The 13,844-nt window shown below is 34.0% G+C and overlaps 1 protein-coding gene across 16 annotated transcripts in view; it reads right to left on the minus strand.

The window, feature by feature from the left end:
- Positions 1-10,007: 10,007 nt before the first annotated feature.
- LOC18100364 (uncharacterized) overlaps positions 10,008-13,844 on the minus strand; it is a 41,488-nt gene continuing 37,651 nt past the window's right edge. For all 16 annotated transcript variants that reach the window (XM_052453608.1, XM_052453604.1, XM_052453602.1 and 13 more), the window contains 6 exons: positions 12,767-13,351; positions 12,321-12,392; positions 11,889-11,959; positions 11,738-11,795; positions 11,254-11,527; positions 10,008-11,078 (listed from right to left, as the gene is read on the minus strand). In XM_052453608.1, coding sequence (XP_052309568.1) covers positions 10,366-11,078; positions 11,254-11,527; positions 11,738-11,795; positions 11,889-11,959; positions 12,321-12,392; positions 12,767-13,351 — 1,773 coding nt within the window. In that variant the 3' untranslated portion in view covers positions 10,008-10,365. The remainder of the gene's footprint in view (positions 11,079-11,253; positions 11,528-11,737; positions 11,796-11,888; positions 11,960-12,320; positions 12,393-12,766; positions 13,352-13,844) is intronic.

Consider the following 13,844-nt stretch of genomic DNA (forward strand, 5'->3'; position numbering starts at 1 on the left):
AAAAATTGATCTATTTTCATAGGTGACCTGCCCTTTTTAAATTCCAAAAAGAACTTCAGTAAGCGTTCATGTTTCCCTGAAATTAATCTATTTTCACGGATGATTTGCTCATTTTGAAATTAAAAAACTGGTTTATTTTCACGGGCAACCTGCCCTTTTAAAATTCCAAAAAGAACTTCAACAAGCATTCATGATTCCCTAAAATTGGTCTATTTTTATGGGTAACATACCCTTAATTCCAAAAAAAACTTCAGCAAACGTCCATGCTTCCCTAAAGTGATCTATTTTCACGAGAGACCTGTCCATTTTGAAATTCAAAAATTAGTCTATTTTAACCGGAGACCTGCTCTTTTTAAATTCTAAAAGGAACTCCAACAAGCATCCATGCTTCCCTAATATTGGTCTATTTTCACGGGTGACCTACCCATTTTGAAATTCAAAAACTAGTCTATTTTCACAGGCGACCTATCCTTTTCAAATTCTAAAAAGAACTTCACCAAGCATTCATACTTTCCTGAAATTGGTATATCTTCACGGGCAATCTGCCCATTTTGAAATTCAAAAACTGATCTATTTTTACGAACGACCTGTACTTTTACAATTCAAACTAGGATCTGGGTATTTATTCATCTCTTACAGAGTTGCTTGGTGGAACATCGTTCTTGACATATCATTGATTTTTCTTAAAATCGTTAGCCAATACTTATGGACGAAAGACTTGTTAAGTGCTTTGCGTAGTCAGTTTGTAAAGACAAACAAAATGGTCTTCCAAAACTAATCTTCTTAAAGCTTCTAGTTCGAATGACCTGAAATTCTATCTTCACAGCAATCCCATTCAACTATGATCAAACTGTTTATAGCTTGGTTAACCTAAAATCCCAATCTGGCGATTCCTTTTAACCAGAACTAAAATATTATTTTTAGCTCGATCAACCTAAAATCTCAATTTAGAGACCCTTTTTAACCAGAACCTTAGTCTTTATCTTCAGTTTGGTCAACCTGAGATTCCATTTGGCTATTCTCTTTAACCAGAACCAAACTCTTTGCCTGCAGTTTGATTAACCTGAAATCCTAATATGGTGATTCCTTTTTAACCATAATCAAAATCTATGTTTACTAGGAGAACTGTATTCTCACAGCTACTCTCCTGCATAATTGTCTTCTTTTTTCAACTTATTTGATCTGAAATCTTGAATCTTAGCGACCGCCTTCAACTAGAACTTTCTAAGGGTATCTTTAATTATTTTGATTAAATCCGAAACATTTTGATTGTAGAATTGAAAATTGAGATTCCTGATGGTAGGGTTCCCAAAACTTCAATTCTTGATGGTAGGCTTTTTCTTGTTCTTCCGGGTTTGAAATTTCTTCTTTTCTTGAGAATTTCCTAATAGTAGGGTTTTTTTTTCACTTTTCTTCCTGATTGCAAGGTTTAAAAACTAGGATTCCTGATGGTAAGGTGCTTTTTTTTTTCTTCTTGATAATAGGGTTTGATCAAGTTCTTTTTGAACTCTCCTAGTGACTCCTTATTACAGGGTTGACTTGTAGACTTTTCCTGATGACAAGGTTAACTAGATTTCTTGATGACATGGTTGAATTTCTTGGTGCTTCTTGATTGTAGGGTCGACCTATTCTTCCTAATAGCAGGGTTTAATTGATATTTCCCGATCATAGGGTTTGAAATTGGTGTTTCTTGGTTGCAGGGTAAAATGGATACTTCTCGATCATAGGGTTGGAAAACTTAGTGTTTCCTAATTATAGGGTCGACCTATCCTCCTTGATGGCAGGGTGAACTGATATTTACTGATCACGGGGTTTGAACAAGGTGCTTCCTGATTGTAGGGTTGACCTGATATTTCCTTGCTATCATAGCTTAAGGATTTTTTTCTTTTTTAACTCAAATTCATCAAAATCTTGCTTGATTTCATCAAGGATTTTTTTATGAAAAATTCATAAACATTTATGCAATGCTTTGGGGTTACATGACATGCATGTATCCTTACTCGGTTTGAAATATAGGCCCCCCTCTATGATGCTCCATCATCATAGGGTGCCTTTATTTACTATCCAAAACCTTCTCAGTTTTTCTGATTCACCAGCTCATTCGAGTCTACTGTATGTCAATCCTCCACTCAAATGTAAATGCAGTATCTATCCTCATTGTCCACGATGATTATTGCTCTCATTGTTTATCAAGTCTAATCATGCCCCCAAGTGTGGTTTTGCTTGATTCATCATAAAGGAGATTAACAAATCTTTAAATTTTTAGATTCTTCCAAAATTGCCCTCTGATAAGTTATGTGCAGTTTGCCAACAATCATCTAGTGTCAACCTCATCTTAGATTGTCAATCAGCCACGATATTACCTTCATTTGAATCATACTCTTCAAGTATATGTTATCATTAACCTTTATAGAACTGTTAAGTCATTTAGACAAACAACAAAGCCTTATCGTTGTTCTTCTCAATGTTCTTCTTAATAAATTCCTCTCAGACCGTCTAACCAGATCATGAAAAGAAATGTATTGTCATCATCAAAGATATTCCCTTTTATCACCCACATTCATATGGTGAGATGCAACTTGAATCAATGGGCTTCAAAGTAGATTGTCCCTCAGTCAGTCTTGGAGACGTGTATTTATTTAAATACACCCATGCGATCATATCTTTCTAGTTTCATAATCATACTTTAGAGGGTAAACCAAGATTTTAGACATGAAGATACCCCTTAAGTGCATCGTTACTCTCAACTGTTGTTGGAGTTCATTAAATCATAAATTGTCTTTGAGCAACATTGCTCTCAGTTAATCTGATCGTGCTTATTCTTTTGTCTATCATCAAGAGGTTTTTGTCATTGCCATGACTTTGATGAATTTCACTGATTCATCATTTGATTTTTCCTGCCGGTTAATCTGAATATTGTTTGTTTTCATTCCCAAGGTCCATTATATTGCCCTTAACTGCTTAACTTTTCAAGGATGATCAAGAAGTGTTGATGATTTTTTTTTGTTCAAGAATTTTCTCTTGTTTTGGAATTAACTCGCATATTTTAAAGATCATGTCTATTTCAAGTTTAATTGTTGTAAAAGTATTTTTGAAAATCAAGCTTCTTTGGTCAAAGACGCAACACACGCCACTCAATACATGCAATCCTTTGCTTATTTTGTATTTTGAAAACATAAATTGACTCAATGTAAGATTAAAATAGTTTTCCTATAGTTTTGTGTCAATTTTAATCTCTGATTTTGGATATGTCATTTGAAGGTACATGATGATGTGATTTTCTGTGGATTTTAACAACAAGAGGTTTTGAGTAAAGACTCGAGGTTCTGTTGAAATTTTGTCTCTTTTGAGCATCCATTTTATCAACATGCATAATAACCAGTAACTTAGTTCATAAAGCCACGACTCTTATGAAAAAGCTCTTCAAGTTTTGAGAACGTCATTTATCAGTTCAAATCACTTACTTGATTACAAATGACTTCTAAAAGCACGTAATGCAAGCTATGGTTCATGACTATGAAAGAAAAGTAAATTCACAAGCTCAGAAGTGTTTGAGGGTTTCAAAGACCTAAGATCACCATTAACTATTCATTAACTTTCTTTCTCTTGCTGTCTTTGTAGAATAAAGTGACATGCCATATATTTCATTAATAAATCTTGTTTCGTAAACCTGGACAGGAAACTCCATCATAATGACATATAATCATGCCTCACTCTTAATAGGATTTTTGATCGGTTAAAAACTTTCAATGTTATCAATCAAGGTCAAACATTGTATTATCACGATGCCACTTTTTTCATTATCAATCTCAAACTTAAAGAGAATGTTAAAGCTCATTGCCCATCATTTATCTCCTAATACTTATTTACCTCAAATTTCAATTCAAATAATAGGTCAAGGTTCTCTGTCAATCATTAGCCCGTCATTTTCTCATTTCTATTTAACTATCTTTGTAAAAGAATGACATATAACTATGACACACATTCTATGTTCACCTAAAAGATCAATATTCTCTTAATAGAGGCCATAAAGCAAATCCAACTTTTCCTTTAATGGATACCCAATCTAAGCATTTGAAGACACTAAAGGCTTTATTATAGATACCAAAAAAACATGTTCATAGTTCAGTATCTTTTTTTTTTACTTTTGCCCTCGACATCAACTTTTGGTATTTGTTATGCCCTTCCTCAATTAAAAACCTTTTTTTCCCCTTCTAGACTCGATAAGAATTTTCCTACCTTTAACCTTGACTTGCCTTTAAGTTCGGGCAATTTCTACTTTTTGGTTTTCACATGGCCTTCCTCAAAGTTTTCTTGGATACCCTCAATCTAGGGCTTTTTCACTTTTAGCCCTTTCTCAATCGTTGGGCTTTCATTCTTAGCATTTCCTTTACCATTGATTCTACTATTGTCTTCATCTTTTTTACCAAAAATCCCTTATTTTCCCCCAGTATGGGATGTGATTCATGTTAGGGTTTTTTTAAAAAGAAATATTCCATCGGGCTCAAAATGATATTGCAAAGGGTATATATTTCAAGAATTGTGAAAGGAATAAACAAAGATGACATTTTCTCATTTCAAGCAAGGTTGATTAAAACCGATAAATTTTGACCTCATCCAGTGTAATGATTTAGACTTGCAAGGAATCATGATTCACAAGTCCATAACTACTGAATTCATTGCATGTCATTATGCATACTGCTAAAATTTAGTTGCGTGATGTGTGGTTCAAATTTGTATGTGAGATCAAAATTTATTTGGTCACCCTATATCGTTTGTCATGTCATTTAAACAAACATTGAATCATTTCTGCAATCAAAACACTTTTAATCTTTCAAGATTAACTAGCCTTAATCTTGCATGTTGGAGTTTGATCAAAATATTTTGTCAAAATAAAATGCTAAACATCTCTTGATTTCAAAACAACAAAGAGTAAAAGAAAAGACATATTTCATTAAAAGAACGGGGTGTGATAACATAACAAAAGTGTTAAATAACAAAATTCTGTAACAAAATCATTGACAATGCGACACCCTAATCAGCTTCTCTAGTAATCATTTGTATCTTGTCATCATTTATCGATATTTGTTATACTCATGATGATCTAGTGACAATATGATCGATGACACCATCCTTCACAAACTCAACTTGCCTCTTATTCACCATCTTTCGAACCTGATTCTTGAAGTTCTTACAACTATTCACATCTCATCTAGATTATTCCACCTAGGGAATGGTGCCTTAGGGTAATTTTTCTTGAGGGTATGACAATTCCAATGTTGTGTCCAACTGCGCTCTTTCCTCGGCAAGAAAAGTGAAATGAAATGGGAGGCATCCATGGAGTAAACATTTCCCTAATTGCAACACATCAATGCTTTCAGTCTTGAAGTTAAAGAATGTCACGTCAGGAAAATATTTTCTTATCAGTACAATATCAGCATTGCAAAAGGCCAAAGGATTTACATGGGATTGTTTCCTTATTAAAACCCCTATGTTTATTGAATGCATTTTATTCCATTGTTTTATGTTGTGATCCTCAATGATCCATACTTCCATGAAATTGTTCTCCCTATTAATGCAAGTTATGATAAGTTTTCCTTCCTATTCAGCAAGCACAATATCTTTGTTATCATTGCGTTCGTAGACTGGTGGAGGAAGTAAAAACAAGCAATAGCTCTCCCTTTTCACATCAAATACAAATATGTTTCTCTTCCAAGTGAGCCAATGAAGTGAACAATTGATGAATACTTTTGTCATACAATAAAGGGACTCCTCTTGTGGCAACTTTACTTCATCCAATAGCTTTCATCTCCAAGTCTTTAAGTCAAACAACTCAACTCTAATGCAATGATGCAGATAGAATTTTTTGTCATGCGAGCGAAACTTAGGCCTTGAGAATCTCACAATCTTGTAGTGTAAAGGTTTTGATCTTTCAACCATCATGTCAAATTCCATAGTATCATATCATATCTTCGGACTTGGCATCTTCTGCCATTGTTTGGTAGTAAGGTTACACACATAATAACATGGCTTATTATGTGTGTGACATGGTAAAACCCCTTGATTAATCAATGTCACAATCTCCACATGGTTAGAAATGAAATCAAATGATATTTCTGGATGGGACTTCGGAGTGTCAATTGAAATAAAGGAAAATGATATTCATTTTTTTATCATGTTTTGTATAAAGAACCTAGAGACAATGTTGGTTTTTTAGCTATGTAACTTCATGAAAGTGGATTCATACGTGAACTTGTTGTCCTCCTTGGATAGAAGCCTAAATTCCCCACAGTCTTCATTGATGAATGTGTCAAAACTTTAAAGATGATATCCTAGCATTGGTCACAAGCTGAGTTTATGGTAGAGTAGAGGCTCTTGTTACCGTCTTGTAGAAATCCATAAACGATGTTTCTTTCAAATTTTCTATTTATGTTAAGAAAGTTTAGTTATTTTATAATTAATTTATGCTAGATTTGTTATTATTTATTATGTATTTTAGCTAAACTATTTATTTATTTACCATAGAATTTTATTTTTTATTTTTATACTTTATTTTATTTTTTTCCTTAATTAAGAAGGAAACAATTATGGATTTATTAATGAAACTTGATTCATTTTTTTTTTAATATAGGCATGGTTTTTCAATTTATATTTTTTTATGAAATTATAATTTTATGCGCTCTTAATTTTACAATTTTTACATAATATTTATTTTTATTTTTAAATTTTTTCTACAAGTTCTAAAAATAAAATAAAGCAATCATCTAGGAAAACAATAAAAAAAAATCAACAAATCTTTTTTTCAATCTTTTTTTTTAATCTTTTGAAATAAAGTAAATAACAAAATTTGAAAAATAATCTTTAGGTATAAATAAATTAAAATTTTGCAAAAAGTTTAAAAATCTTTTTTGTTTTGTTTTTTTTTAATTTTTAATCTATTTTTCTTTTTTTCTTGGAATAGAAAGTTAATACATGTCCTCCCTCTTCTTTTTTTTAAGTAAAAAATGATTAAAAATTGGGTTGATTATAGACAAATGGACCGTCTAATTGACAACCATTAAAATCCAATTGTTCAAATTGAAACCAAAAGGATATTTTTGTTAAAAATAATACACCTATAATGTCAATAAACCAAATTTACTTATAAGGCTTGAATATGAAGAAAAAAGAACATACAAGTGAGTATTATTAATGTCTGGAAATTGAGAAGTGATTATTTAAAAAACAAACACAAAACTTAGTAGATTTTCTTGGTCAACCCTCCGAGTTCCATTTTATTTATTTTTAACAATTATATAAAAAAGTAAAAAAACTTACAAAGAAATTTAGCTCGCAGTTAAAGTGTGTAATACAAATTTGACGTTAAATTTAAATTTTTAAAGTTATTTAGATTGTGTGATGGAAAAAAACTAATTTTAGTGTAACTTGAGATCATCATTATTTCTAAAAAAAAGTTGCATATTATTTTTAACAAAATCATATAACATCATAATTTTAAAAACAATATTCTTTGATATGATAGAGTTTTAATATATTTCTAAAAAGAAAATATTAGTAATCAAGAATCAAATTTAATATATTGTAAAAAGTAGGTATTTGTTCTTTTCGCTTTTTGTCGGATAAATATATTTCAAGAACATAGATTAGGAAATTAAATGATATAGAAGTCATTAATTAGATTAGAAAAAAAATGAATAAATAAATGCAAGTTGTCTCTCAACATATAAGTACTTCACTCATTTAAGGAGGAGAAACAACTCAAATCACATGCAACGCACGAACTGTAAGAACTGGTTAGGGAAAAGGAAAAAAGAAGAAGAAACTATGGTGTTCAAATGGATAGAATTGAAGCTGAGATATTCAAAAAATAAGTTTATATAAAAAAAAAATAGATACTAAATATGCATTCTCCTTTTCCAATCCGATATCAAATTTCTCAGAACACCGACACACAGCCACAATGAAATGCAGACAGCTGCCGCTTAATTAACCAACGAAGCTGGTGTAGAAATAAAACCTTTGTAATAGGAGCGGCAGTGTCCTGATTGCATCTATTTTTGGGTTGTTTCAAGATAAAAGAGCCTGCAAAAAGAGAGAGGGTTAATTTGTACACTTCAAGTCATGCTTGTGCCCTGAACATGTAGATCCTCCATGCACAGTTTACAAGGGAGAAATAATGCTATAAACAAGAACCACATGCATTAAAACCCACATCAAATGCTACTCTCTCCAAACCACTTGAAATTCGAAAGCAAGTTCACTCTAAATAAAAAAATATATTGTAGCTCAACTGGTCATGTTTTAGATTTGCTCTCTAAAAGTTATCAGTTCAAGTCTGATAAATCTCAGGGCCATTGAAGACTTACATGGTCGTTAACTTCAGGACCCGTGGGATTAGTCGAGGTAAATGCAAGCTGACCCAAACACCCACGTTAATAAAAAAAACAAAAAAAAAAAAACATCTTATCAACATCATGATGCCAGATTTTCTTGAATTAACACACCTGTAATCAGCACAGATGGATGGCATTCAAAAGCCCTCCTCCTCCAGAAGGGGACTAGGACCAGTCAAGCTTATGATGCCTTTTTATGGCTCATCTAACTGGTCCTGCTAGTAAAACCATTATCCATAGTTATTGATCCATCAGGTTTTGTAGTGATACAGAGAAACCATAGCCAATTCTGGCAGAAGTATTGTTGACTTACAAGAATTAGAGAGAGGCACCAACCTGGACATCTGAAGTCCAAAGTGCTGTCCTTGCACGATTCTTCTCCCAAAGTGCAGATCTAGCTTGGCAATGGCTTTCTCAAATGCCTGCACAAAAACATAGCAAGGAAAACTGAAAGGATCTTGTAACATATATTCGTGAATGCTATGACTATATAACCTTAAGCAACTCTGGTTGGCATATAAAAAAAAAGTAGGACCTTGGTCATTTCTAAAAGACAACGGAAGAGAAATGGTAAACAGCTGAAACCAAACATTGAGACAGGCATTGATGGTGAAGAAATGCTAGGAACACTTCAGTAACTAATTTGAGTTTCAGTTAAGCATTGTGTCTGTGTACACGAGCAAGGACAAATAGTGCAGCAAACCACATCATTAAGCCTGGGCAATTTAAACTACTTCGAAAGGTTTACTATAGTCTTAAACCTTTTAAGTTTATCCATGCATCAATGAACACTCTGATATAGTCTACTAGATTTTGAGGAGCATTTGCCCATTCAGAACTTCCAGTTCAGTTTTTTATGCACGGTAACAAATGCTGAGATGAGAAACAAACATCATGAAGACATTCCTTACAATAACTTATTCTACTATCAACTATATCTTGATTTGGCTTTAAAGGACAGCCAATCAATAGCTAAATCTGTTAGATCAACATATAAACAACCAGTGACGGATAATAGGTTTGCCTTGGTCAAGTAAACTGAAGGGTGAATATATTTGGATGTGAAAGAGGGCACCTAGCATTGCATTCCAGGCACGAATAAATCTGCAAAGAAAATTCATGCCAGACCTCTGATTGTAGCAACATACCCTGCAAATATCAAGGTCATCCATTTTAAAAGGGCCAATGGGGAGAAACACAATTCAACGATTATTAATTAGGGTCATTTCTTGGTCTAATGGTAAAAGCATTGACCTGTCAGGTTTCAGCACAATTTCCATATCTCTGTAAACAGATAAAATCTGCCAACATGAATTCTATTGAAAGAACAAAACAAAGATGGGTGAGGAAAACTCTTACCATGAACTGCCCTTATAGATTACATTTAATGGGAACCTGTAAACGAAACAAAAGGCAAATATATCAAAGAGAAGACAAAAACTTTATTGTCTTTGGATCTTTTCTTGAGACTTGTCAGGGACTAACTCTCAAAGAAGTTACTGCATCTAATAAAGTCAGTATTATTGTAACTTTGACAGTAACGATATCTATTAAGAATCAGAAACTAAGTAGACAAGAAGAGATCTCTGAGAATGTCTGCAAGATATAAATCACTGAGCAAAAAGCTGATTTTATTAGAAATATAAAATGTATGTACAGGAGGCATTGTTCTCTGATTTGTAAAAGCTACAGCCAGGATACAGTGTTTGCTAACATGTAAATTATAGGACAAACTAGCTTGTACCTTGAACAAAAGATCTTTATGGCGAAGGTACCAACTTAATACAGGAACAAAATCCAAAGCATCCAAAAGGTTCACTTGAAAATCTTGTGAAGTCTACAAAAGAATCTATATAACCTAATTGTGGACCGGTGGCCGAATGACCATCCATATAACTGGTCATTTTTTGACAACAGTGATTATGTGTTGTTTGTCAATAGTATAATGAACAAGACTATACAGAGAAAGACTTCAAACCATCATATTTAGATCTGAAAGGTCATCCATTGGAATTTCAAGGCCCATGAAATCAATGTCACCATGCTCTTGTAATCCATCATCATCAATGTTCAGCCAAGAACCCAGATCCTGCCCTTGGCTGTCATCTAATACATCTATTCCTGGCAGCTGCAGGTTGGACAAATCAATAGCATCATCCAACACATCCAAGCCAAACCTATCCTTTTCCTTTGCTTTGCTATTACTGTTGTTTTCACTTGACTTTGCCTTGGAAGGCAAAGTTGTTTTAGGTTGCTCCGATATCTTGCCAACAAGGCCATTCACAGAAACAGACAGTTGAGTTGTTTTTTGCTTGGGCTTCGTTTTAGTTTTCCGCTCCCCCTTTTGATTAGATAATGTTGGTCGACCAATTTTATTAGATCCGTTTCTAGATAAAACCTCTCTGTTGTGCCCCTTTCCTTCCCTGTCTCTCTCACTCCTCTTTCCTTTTGTACTGCTCGATAGCGAACCTCCTATTCCTGATGGAGCACTTGATGGGCTACCAACAACATCATCAAGCAACAACTCCCTCTTCTTCATCCTGTTTGACCACGTATCTTCCTTACCAGTAATTTGTTCCGATAAGCGATTAACAGGTGGAAGTAGATCAGAAGGATTTGAGATGTGGCTATCCCCATTCTGACCCACATGTAAAGTTCGAGGACTTGGCTGTGAACCCATGGAAGCTGCAGAAAACAAAAATAACAGTCCAAAATTGTTCCATGTGACTGGAAAACACAAATACAAAGGGTAAAACGAAACATCACAGACAACAAGAACCCATAAAAAAGAGATTTAAAGAAAACACATCCACACATGAATGAATTCCAGAAGCAAATTCTGAGACATCAGAAAAAATACCTGAAACTCTGGCTTCCAAAGAGCGGGTTGAGGTATTGCCATACAACTTTGCAGATTCACCATCAGTAGGAGTATCCACTGATTGTGCACCATTTAGGCGGGCAGTCCCAGAAAGGAACATATCCCTAAAGGAGGGCTCACTGAAGCAGCTGTTTCCTGTAACTTCAAATTTATGACATCGCTCTAAAGTTTGTTTAACAAATGCTAAGGCAGCTTGCTTGGCCATTTTGCTACTGGAACTCTTCCCACCAGTGGCATTAGGACCCCAACAAGTCTATTAAATAATGCTGTGTTAGCTAACCATCAAATATATATCCAGAAGTTTTTAAACAATAACCTACCAGCCACCAGCATGAGTTCAGATATATTGGGCATCATAGCCCTTTGGTCCCCAGTCTCATTATACCAATATATTCATACCCAAACATGAAAAGAAATGTGAATGTATGAAGTATAGGAAAGGAGAATAAAGTGTGAAAATTACCATGTACTTTTCATAAGCCATTGTGACGAGTTTGTCATGAGCACGTTGTTCAAATTCCCTATACAGTCATGTAGTATCATGAGTACATTGTGAGAGTTCAAGTGAAAAGGCAAAAACACACTTGGATTTATAGCAAGAATTAATTCTTTACTTTTCTTGGAGTTCTTTCATTTCTGAGGCATGTTTCAACAGCTTGTCTAATAAACCTTTCTTCCTTGAAACCTATCATAATAACAAACAAAACCATGAGATGACCTCCTTTAAAGAATGAATTCATTGCAGGATGGAAAGTTCAACAGTATGTTTCAATGCAAGCAATAGATTCATATTTCAACTTCCTACTAAAAATGAAGAGTTAAAAACTTCACCATTCTGTAGAATATTGAAAAACAATCATATGACATCAAAAAGACAGGAAAAAGTGGAAAACAAAAGAGAAACATAAGTCTTGCTTGACTTAATATAAGAGATGTACATAATATAAATACATATACAGAGAGTGAGAGTGAGAGGGAAAGAGAATTAATGGATAATTGATTGAAGTCATTTGCTATTAAGGCTTTTACAGTAAAATCAGAAGTACCTGCCCATGTTGATTCTCCTCTAATTTGCTGATGTGCCCACAGATTCCTTCATCATCCATCGGCATGTCAGGCTGTTTAAGGAAGATTATGTAATAAATGGCATACATTAACAGATCTTAGTGCTGTTGCAATAACATTACATATGACATTCGAAGGCAATCCCAGAAACCATTGAGCCAAATCCCCCCGTGCTCCCACCTCCCCACAACTGAGAGAAAAGAAACTTTAAAAAGGGGGCAGAAAGAAGAAAGGGAAAAGGAAAATAAGCTCCAAAAAAACGTTTCATTTAAATCCTGACTAAAGAATCAAACATCTGAAGCCATTATGCTGCTGAAATTAGACGATCCAACACATTACCCAGCCTCATGGTCCAAAGACAAGTCAAATGCAGGAAAAGAATGATGAAACAGTGAAAAGAATAACGTTAATGTGGAAATAAACCTACCATTGATTCAGGAAAAATTCCCAGACTAAGAACCTCCAAACGAAGTTTTTCTTCTATTTTCATATTATCATATTGAAATTTGGAACAGGCCATCCCTGGTACCAATGCATGGTCTGAAAGGACACCATTTATGGTATTTCTGAAGCTTGAGTCAATACCCATGTTTGGGATGCCTGAAATATCATTATCTGTCTCGTCGTGGTCTGGCTTCCCACTCACCTTGCAACCACTAAATGCAACATGTCCAGAAAACTGAAAATTATCTAGGTGATTCACACAATTTGATTCCAACTCCTCATGTAGCTCGAAATCAGTTCCATATGCATCAAATTCCAGGTCTGCATTTCCAAGGGTACAATCTTCCTCTGAGGTCAGGGCTGCCAAGAGTAACTGAGAAAGGGGAATTTCTCTATCTACAGGCATTAACTGATCTGGAAGAAGTTCTGAAGTCCTAGTTTCAGCAGCAAGCTCAAGCTCAACCTCCCTATCATGTTCAAATAACCCATACCCATTAGGGACAGTACTGTAGTTGTTTGCATCAGAATGGACTGGTGTTGCTGACGGTGCAGTAAACACAATACTTCCCTGAAAAATAAATCATATGGTTAAGGAAATTAATATAACTCGCAGTTTTGACAAGATTTTATATGACAAAAAGAGGCCATCACTGGCACAAAATAATATAGGGTAATACTTCACCATAATATTCAATAATCAATGATTATAACTTTGAGCATTAGAAAGGCATGAGTGCTGCTTGTAACATTCTATATAGAGTACGGATGCTCCACAGAGATATTACAGATAGGTAGAACCCTAAAAGAACTAGCACATATATATCTATGAATATGTTTGGTGAATATAAAAGAGAAGGAAAACTAGTTTTTCTAGAAAGAAATATATTATAATCCGTTATGTAGTTAAAAGTATCAATTTATCAAATATACATGTGAACATTGTCTAATGTGCAAAATAAATTAGATTCTAGCAAATTTAACAGATTGAAAGCATCAATACACTACTGCACAACATCCATTCCATGTTCAAAATCAAGAAACATAAATCTGAGTTCATTACC

This window comes from Populus trichocarpa, chromosome 6, assembly GCF_000002775.5.
Source record: "Populus trichocarpa isolate Nisqually-1 chromosome 6, P.trichocarpa_v4.1, whole genome shotgun sequence".
Classification (NCBI taxonomy): domain Eukaryota; kingdom Viridiplantae; phylum Streptophyta; class Magnoliopsida; order Malpighiales; family Salicaceae; genus Populus; species Populus trichocarpa.